Here is a 9,392-nt window from a genome sequence, read left to right as displayed (position 1 = left end):
GACGTGTGCGGGTGTTTTGAGGGTCCGTATTGGAGATGACCTTAGCAAAACGTTGAGCCATATTGTCTTGCTTGCAAGCTCTGTTTTTCTAGGGTCATTATTATGCTATTGGCTTCAGTTACTCTATTATTACGTTGTTGTATCCGATGTTCTCTCCTCTGATATAAGCAAGGTTTGATTTAATTATTAATTAATTAATTAATAAAATCATACTCCTATAAACGAAGGCAGGAGAGCTTATGAAGGCGCTTTCTATTCCTTTCTTCCGTAGAAGCTCGGAAGCCAAGGCTGCCTCCCCCAAAGCCCTCCACTCCTCCACGGCTTCACCACCGAGAAGCAGGATTCTCATGGGCTGCGCAGGATCCACCCCCAAGGGCGCTGCGGCCGCCGGAGGCGGTAAGATTTCACGATCCGAGCTCCCAGCCCCTCAGATTTCCCCTCCTGTTCTTCGCTTTCTGCTTGATCCGCCCGGTTAGGATCGGGTCCTTGCGACAAGATTTCTGTGCGACTCGCGGAATTGGGTTCTTGGAGTTTGAAGATTTTTTGGTCCCTTTAGAGGGCGTGCGTTTTGATGGCGTAGATGGCGTCAGTTGTGTGATGGGAATGGATTCTTGGTCGAGCCGTGCTTGGCAGGAATTGATTTCTTGGTTCCAAATCGAGCTAGGTTATCCAAGTTGAGTTATTTGTGTGTAGGTAGTTGCTTAAGGGCTTGGCAGGGATTTTCGGGTGGCGCCTTCGTGGAAAGGGATTATTGGTCGAGTTGTGATTTGGGTTTGAGTTGGCCGGTAAAAATTGCAGGAGTGAAACTTATGCCCACCGGCGAACTGAATGGGATCATTTGTTGTGCGGATTTCCTTGGTGAATGATTAGTTTGCGGCGATGGGATTCTTGGGGAAGATGGAGTTGCTTCCCCTTGTGTAACTAGAGAGTGCTCTGCTGAACTGGATCGTGTAACTATTGTGTGGCGACAGGAGTGTAAATTAGATTCTTTTTTTATACATTGTTGTCCCTGTGTGCATAACGTGTGGAAGATGTTATAGGACACTTTCTGGCTTCGTTAATCATAGTTTGGTGAAAGGAGGTCATGATCAGTGAGTGTGTGAACATGAGGATGTAACTGGATTTGGATCTTCCAAAGTTGTTAGCTGTGATAGACTTGTTGAACTTGTGGATAGTCCAAATTAAGCATGGATGGCGAAATTGTCTTTTCTGAAGAGAATTTTTTTTGTTCTTTCCAGTTTCTTGTGTGTGACAAATGTTTCTTGATCCGACAGCATGCACAACTATGCTTTGCTACATGACGCATAGTTTTGATTTCTGTATGATTTGTTCTGAATGGAACTAATTAGTTAGCATAGCAGTCAACAAGACATAGTTTTAACATTCATTGCATTCTTGGGGGTGTGATTAACATCTCTGTATCTTGAAGGTTTCTGTTTTCTTTTGTGATATGTAGTGGTTGTTTATTATGACAATTCATGAGCAAATGTTATATTTTGGATCCTATTCTATTGTCCTGAATCCTGATGCAAGGGACATGATATTTTGTGCAAGTTGAACACTGAAAGCTGGAACTATACAGGATTTGGTTTCCTTGTTCATTACATTTGAGTAGAGTTGTATTTTATGTATTCAGCTAGAAGTAATAGCTTAGTGTCTGGTAAACTAATAATGGTGTCAACATTTATTGAAGAATATGGATGGTTGTTTAGTTAGCCTAATCAGCTTGGAGCCTGACAAAATGTATCCACAAGGACTAGGTTGTGCTAAACTGCTAAGAGTATTATTATGTTTTGAACAATTCTGTGGGGCTTGGTATTTGATAAAGAAGAAGCAAGTGACGTTTGGAACGTGATGGTAGTATTATGCAAGTCCTGGTGCATCATATTGTGTCTGTTGAAAATGGTACAAAACAATTTGTGGAATTTTTAGTTCTTGCCACTTGCCAGTATTTTAGATAGTTGATGACCTCATGTAGATCTATTAAATACATGCCTGACTACTCATTGACAATATCTAATCTTGAATAATTAGATGAAATAACATTATTATATATCTATGTGTGTTTTAGTCATCTCATGTACATAGCATGGATCAAATATTATGTCCACTCAATATTTGATTAATTCCAATTGTGAGTTGTTGGCACTGATTAATTTTGATTTATGTTACTTAGTCCCTATAAGTTAGTTTGTTGGTGCTAAAAAAATTCTAGTCACCACATGTAATGTGTATATTTGTGGTAGACACATAATGAGAGCAGGGCTAGAAAAATGCCTTAAAATTTAAAGGTGAACTTTTCATCGAATAGTAAGTTGCACAAGGATGTTCCTATTACATAGAGATGAGTTTTTAAGAGCCAAAAAACTAGCGCTGTTTGTCTTTTGTCTTGCACTGAATTTACTCTAATATCTTTTAACTGTGAATACTTATTAAGGCTTCACTGGTCATCTCATACATTGTGGCTTATTTTTCAATTATGCAGAAGCTACGAAGAAAGTCAGGAAGCCTAAGCCCTGGAAGCACCCCCAGCCGATCACAATTGCCCAGCTCAGGCAGATGCGTGATGAGTTTTGGGACACAGCTCCTCACTATGGTGGTCGGAAAGGTACTTCTTACTCTTATGCTTCTGTCGTGTGTCTTTACATAATTTTGCTTCCTATTAAATTGATAGTTGAGCTCCACTTTCTTTTCATGCTTGTATGTATAGTTCCCTTAGCTGCTCATGTACGCAATCCTTGCACTAACCATTTAAGCCTTCTACAGAAATTTGGGATGCCCTTCGTGCTGCGTCAGAGGCTGATGTAGCCCTTGCACAGGCAATTGTGGAAAGTGCGGGCGTAATTGTTTCAAATGCTGACCTGACTCTATGCTATGATGAAAGAGGTTTGATTTTCCATCTGATTCCTTTTTTCCCCACTCTTTCAACTGTCGTTCAGGTAGTTTACCAAGCTATTAACATTTCAGGTGCTAAATATGAACTGCCGAAGTATGTTTTGAGTGAGCCAACCAACCTGGTCCAAGACAGTTGAAGGGCAGCTGCACAATGATCTATTCATGTAAAAAACTGTAAATCACTTCAGATGCTAAAAACAACGCCTTGCTCGAGTGTCCTGGTAACAGGAGCATGGTTGATTAATGATTTCAAGCATGCTTCTGGTAACTGTCAGCTTACAGTTTCCCCCCTATCGTTAGCATACAATGTTCTCTTCTATCTCGACTGTCTTCCGACGATTTAGATAAAGTTGTTCATAGCATCCCCTAAATTGGTGCTACTGTAAACACGAGTCTTCTTAGAAATCTTCGTTATGGGTTAGAAACTTCAGAATGGTGCGTTGATGTTTTGTTACAATGATATAAGTTGAAGTATGGCAATACGTTTCAGAAAGGAAAAAAGAGAATGTAACATCTGTTAGTTACAATGATATATTTTAAGTTGCCTATAATGCATCAGACTGTCACTCTTTGCCTTGTTGCCATGCCCATGCATTGCCTCGTTTGAGAATGCAAATTGAGGAATGTGATACGTAGGAAATCATGATCAAAAGATCTTACGGCGGCAGTAGTTACTTTATTAGTACAAGATATCTGGTGATGCTGACATGTTCTGGAAGGATGTAAGCGCAACCATGCTACTATAGTACTGGAGTGTTTCCCCGCAATAAAATAAAATAAATAGTACTGAGTGTTACATGTTCATGGTCTGATGTTGGTTCAAATTAAGAGATAAGTACAGAGGCCAAGTGTTTTCGGCAGCACTGATTATTGGCGATGAGTGGCGCTATAATCTTTGTCTGGTGATGTAGATTGTGGGTATGATATATGTTGAATTCTGAAGAAACATGCTATTTTTGTTGAATGGGTAGGACATCCAGAAACATGAAATTCTGCCGGCGCTGTGCATCGAGCGTTTGATAATGGGCTACACGCCTATCTGCAGGGGCATTCTCAGTGAACAATTTCTGACAACAAAATGCACATCTATGATGATATTCTGCAGGGCATAAGAACAAGTTCACTAAATCTATTACAAGATTGGTACAATGAGATAGGCACGGTGAATTGACTTTAAACTGAAAATTCAGAAATCAGTTCCAGAAAAAAAGTGTGCTCCAACATTTACCCCAGTTCTAACCCCAAGCGGTGACCTCTGATTTTTTGTGCGCTAGATTACATTCTGATTACATGGCTAAAGGTATGAAACCTGAACCACCTATGAATTGAATCTTCAATTTAATTCCGGTTCCTTACTCGAATGACTGCACATGAACGTTAAGCCCGCTTGCATCCTATGCATCATATTTGCAGAGGTTCTCAAACCCCATGTACTCATGTTGCTCCATCTTGTGAATCATGTTGGAGATACCGACCCCACCTGAAGATTGAAAAGAAGCAGCTTCTGTTACACATTGTTCAAAGTTCAAAAACAGTGGGCATTTGATCAGGGCAGTGTCAGATGTTCGAAAATGTACCAAGAGAAATTGCGCTGATGAAGATCATGAAAGCCAGTATGAAGATGATGAGTGATGCCCGCCCTAACCAACTGATCAACCTCCTGACTACATGCTGCCCAATAATGGCAGCAACGAACGCCACAGCAACAAAGTAAGCAGCTGAAGAAAAGGCCAAGAAATTGATTCAGTACATGCCCAGCCCTATACCAAGAAAAAAATGTGAACCAGAGGGATAGTGTTACCATAAGGAACTGGAAACCGGTTCAAGAGGTAGTATTCCACGACAGACATAGAAGCAGAGAACATCATTGCAAACGTGGCGGTAGCACTTGAAACCTATGATGGTTTCAGTTAAGGAGGCATTCTTTATGGCCAAATCATAACTTGTTGACATACATAAACGTGAAAACTGGGGGGGTGGAGTGTACCTGGGGAGGGATGCCGAGCTCCAAAAACAGTGGTCCCATGATGAAACCACCTCCCAAACCTAGCAGACCGCCGACGAGCCCTGCAGTGACACCGAAGAAGCAGTATATGCAGAGCTGATGAAATTTCAGGGTAGTTTGCTCATTTCCCTTTGATGATAGCACCCTCTTCCCGTTCATCAGACCCAGTGCTTCGTACATAGTCACTCCTACAGAGACCGGGATCTGCACCAAATGAGTAGAAAGATTTATGACAGTGTATGATCAACATTGATACGATACAACAACCCTTCTTTCATAATGTCAGAAATTAGCCAAGTAAACCCAACAGTAAAAATTGGTCCATATAGGTGGTGCAAAATCATAACTTTGTACAAATTGGTAGAGAAAATTGGGAGCTTAAATCACATGTTAATTAGTAGGAAATATGTTGCTCAAAGTGACAATGTATGTTTTTTTTTGAGTAATCACCGAGGGGGAGAGGATCCCCGCCTGTATATATGTTGCTCAAAGCGGCCCAAGGACCAGTGTTACAAGAGTTTACAGAGTCACGGCAATCCATGAAGAGAGGTAGTCGCGCCAAGACAAGGCGGCTACCTTATCACTCGGTTCTCTAAACCGAAGAGTCCAAAGATCAAAGTCCCTACATAAGCTAGTAATGGTTACACGTGGACTATGGTTTTCAGTCCTAAAAGCAGCAGCATTTCTTGCTTCCCAGATTTTCCAAAGAATAGGCAAAAGGATCCCTGGCCAGATAGAGGAGTCGAGGTGCACCTGTGTGGGGATTGCCCACGATGTATGGCTTTGAATCTCTAAGTTTGTGTAGTTACATTTGGAGTTCAACAAAGACATATGAGATAATTTATAAATCTTGTGATAAGATTGATATTTGGAACACAAATTCCAGTGGTTAAGTATTTTACAGGATCTACATAAATCAGCATGGATTTTTGGTATAACTGGGGTAAAACAGGTGCGGAAATATAAATACCTGGAGAAAGTTCAAGACCCAGTACCACGTGGAGCAAGTAGGAGCATAATTCTGCAAGTATGAGAAAAATAGCATAGCATTGAAGTATTACTGTCAAAGATAGAAAGCTATAAATTTAGTTCAAGTACAATAGTTTCTAGAAAATAAAGTGACAGCATTTGTATGTGTTTCTTTTTCAAATTAACTGAAAAGAGCAGAAGATCCTGAAACGTCTTATGAAAACTGACTTAATGGATCGGCTGTACATATTGATTTGATTCCTATTTTTTCTGAATGAATTGGTCATAAAGGATGTTTGTTTACTATCACAAATTTGTGAGACTAGATGAACGAAACATTATCGTCCGCTTAAGACAAAAGCAAAATCAAGAAAGAGAAAATGCTTGCTAGTAAGGCCAAATAAAGCAACAAAAATAACAGAAATAACCAAACAAATGTGCTGAGTTATAAGACAGCTAATAATGACTTGGTAAGAAGCTGGAATTAGATGCGTCTGAAATTTTTATGACCATTTTAATTTGTAGTTTTCAATTACAATCCTCACCTTTGTTATCTGAATAGCAAGGAATGCTAGCCACACGAATGTGAGAAGACCAAACTCCTTCCAGTAAATGTTCTTCATAAGTGATGGCTGAAATATTGGGAAATTCTAGGTTCAAATTCTTGAGAATGAGATCTCCAACAAATGCAAGGAATTATGTATATTGTCATGAGATGTTTACCGCTTCATCTGAATGGGGTTTGACATCAGCTGCGGCACCTGGTCCTGTAGAGAGTGGTGCATACTCTGGTTCCTCGCCTGAAAGGTTGAAAAATACGAGCATTAATATTTTGATTTGGTGACAGATGAGAAGCACTTCGTTTTCTAGCATTCTTACTGGTTTGCTCCAATCGTTTCTCAGCTTCCTGGAAGAAATGAAAAAAGATCCATTAGCATACAAAAGGGGCAAACAAAAGAAGCGGAGATAAATAAAATCACTTTTTATAAACATGATGAGATAACTGTGGAAGATTACCCTTTTGATTATTGTCTCCTTTTTCCATGTCTCAACACCCTTCAGGAAAGCTTTAGTTGATGTGCCTACAATTTAATTTGGGGAAGCAAAGAAAGGTCATTCATGAGAACTAGATAACCAAAAAAAAACAAATGCAGCAGTTTAGGGGTTAATCAGCACCTAGGAAAAGGATTATCAAGAGAACTGTGACCAGCCAGTCAGGGAATATAACATTGAAAATAACACCGATGCTAATCCCGAGCATTAGCATAGGCTGGATGAGCAGTGCTAGGTCATAGTCGATCACCGGCATGTCCAAAGTCGGATGTTTCAGCTTGAGATTGTAGTACACAGTTGAGATAGCTGCACCAGTGATCATACCTGTCCAAATGAATGCAAAATATCAATTAAAACCGCTGAACAAACATTGTATTTGTAACTAAATACTTATATATTATTCTATCATATTTTTGCAAGACTCGTATAGTAAGTCAGCAACCAGAGATTTCTATGAATTGTACTTTGGAGTATAACGATGTCAACCAACAATTCTGAGTAGAGGGATGTAATTATGTGTAAACGTAAATGAATTCCTAAACAGCAGGGATGTATACTGACGATAAAGACACAAACCAGATAATTAGTATACAGGTTGGAAAGAATATCTGGGAAATGAAGGTGCATTGTTATAAGGTTGTAGACGCTGTGCTGGCGCATGGTGCAGAGTTAGGTCACGAGTTCCAAACGAAATAGCTGGACGGTGACCCTGACTTTGTGCTCAGTTCGGTAGATGGAGACGATGTTGTTGGTCGTATCGTTTAATGGAATAGAAACACACATTTAAACCCTAATGCAGGATCATTGCTCACTGAACTTCAATATTTCAGATTTGCATGTTAATACTTTGATTATTGTATAGCCTTCACACCTTTGTAGCTACTTCTTTTCATGGAAACAAGTAAACATAGACTTAGCCATTAATTAAGTATAAGTGAGCCAGACAAAGGCAAAAAGGCGTAATCCGATACACATGAATATATAATTAGCAACCATCACAAGTTACCTACCTAACATAAACAAAACAGAATAGCGTTAATTGCCCCTTTAGGACACTTAAATACTCTAATTCCAAACTAATTTGCCAGCCTAACTTTCCAACAGCAACAGAACAAGCAAGATCCCTCGAAAAGAGGTAAACTAATGCACACATGAATCAATCAGTACAGCACCTCATACTTGAAAAGGAAGATACCTAGAAAAGAGGCAAACTAATGCACACATGAAGGAATCATTACAGGACCGCATACTGAACATGCTTGAGAAATGAATGCTTAGGGACAGCAAGAGCTGTTGCTTTCAGAGCAGGCAGGCACAGAAGAAGAAAATCCCAAAAGAAAGAGCTGGATCCTCACACTTGGATATGGCAGTTGAAGACTTTGGATCGAAACCGATGATCAATGTCAACATCGGCACAAAGATCCCGCCGCCACCAACGCCCCCGACGCTCCCAAATGACGCGCCAAAGAATCCGATCAGCGACCCCAGCACCATTTTCCATCCGAATTCCATCGGCTACCACATCCACAAAATCCACCAAATTAGCACCACACATATCAAAAAGAAGAGAGTGCAGATATACTGAAAAAGTATCACACACACAGATGTACATAGTTTGGAGTTTGAGCTACATAATAATTAAATTAAATCAAGAAAATTCAGTTCCCTCATGCATGGGTCAAGCTGAATTCCCACAAAACGAGCGGGTAAAAAGGTGCAGCAGTTCATCTCATGGCTAATAAAATACAGTAACTGAAAGCAAACTACAGTAGAAGCTAGTAAAAAAGACGCGCTGGTTAAAGAAATGCTCGGAAAGCTGGGGCTTGTTTTGCGTGTTACCGGCCAAACATGCTGGTACGAGTTCCTGTCGGTCTGCCACATGAAATTGGCAATCTTGTTGAGGAGGCTGATCTCCTCCGGCGCCGCCACCACGGCGCGGTCGCTGGGCAGCGAGAGCCCACGGTCAGCGGCGGCGACGGCGACGGCGAAGGCGGCCGCGCACGCGACGCCCAGCGCGGCAATGGCTTGCCGCATCCTCCTCCCCATTCCTCGGACCCAGCCAAGCCAAGAAAGGCAACTTCCTGCACCGCTTTCCTACTTTTTTTCCCAACAAACGAAAGAAAGAGAGAAGAAGATAATCAGAGCTGGAGGGCAGGCTGAGCCTGAGAAATCATGGAATTAAAACTCCTTCTTTGCGGCTTGGGATTGCGGAAACGTACGAAGGCCGCCGCGGCTGTCCTTCTCTGGATGATTCCTGATGGTTCTCTCGGGTGCACAAGACAGACGTGCGGGAAAGACAGAGACGGTCGAAGCCGCGGTCTCCGGCCGTTCGGACTGGGAAAGGAGGCGGAGGAAACTCGCCGGAGCCGGACGCAATGCAAGGGCGACGGGAGGAGCCGGGATTCGGCGGAGAGGGAGAGAGGGAGGGAGAAGAGACACGTGAGAAGGGGGAGGCTACGAACGAACTCGG

The 9,392-nt window shown here is 41.5% G+C and overlaps 2 protein-coding genes across 2 annotated transcripts; one reads left to right on the top strand and one right to left on the bottom strand.

Moving 5' to 3' along the window:
- The first annotated feature begins 224 nt into the window (after positions 1 to 224).
- Positions 225 to 3,461, top strand: LOC125509113 (uncharacterized). The gene is made up of 4 exons (XM_048673996.2): positions 225 to 396; positions 2,486 to 2,608; positions 2,767 to 2,886; positions 2,968 to 3,461. Exons 1-4 carry the CDS (start codon positions 240 to 242, stop codon positions 3,030 to 3,032), a joined length of 465 nt encoding a protein of 154 aa, XP_048529953.1. The 5' UTR covers positions 225 to 239; the 3' UTR covers positions 3,033 to 3,461.
- A 498-nt stretch (positions 3,462 to 3,959) lies between these two features.
- Positions 3,960 to 9,392, bottom strand: LOC125509112 (sulfite exporter TauE/SafE family protein 3). Its single transcript, XM_048673994.2, has 13 exons — positions 9,142 to 9,392; positions 8,762 to 9,019; positions 8,278 to 8,437; positions 7,046 to 7,246; positions 6,887 to 6,951; positions 6,749 to 6,776; positions 6,593 to 6,669; positions 6,415 to 6,501; positions 5,871 to 5,921; positions 4,883 to 5,104; positions 4,697 to 4,790; positions 4,473 to 4,613; positions 3,960 to 4,375 (listed from the first exon to the last, which is right to left on the bottom strand). The coding sequence occupies exons 2-13, from the start codon at positions 8,966 to 8,968 to the stop codon at positions 4,290 to 4,292; spliced, it is 1,419 nt and encodes a 472-aa protein (XP_048529951.1). The 5' UTR covers positions 8,969 to 9,019; positions 9,142 to 9,392; the 3' UTR covers positions 3,960 to 4,289.

The sequence above is a fragment of the Triticum urartu genome, chromosome 5A (assembly GCF_056163025.1).
Source record: "Triticum urartu cultivar PI428250 chromosome 5A, HENAU_Tu73, whole genome shotgun sequence".
Classification (NCBI taxonomy): domain Eukaryota; kingdom Viridiplantae; phylum Streptophyta; class Magnoliopsida; order Poales; family Poaceae; genus Triticum; species Triticum urartu.
Note: the sequence above shows the minus strand (reverse complement) of the source record. Positions and strands in the feature narration are given on the sequence as shown.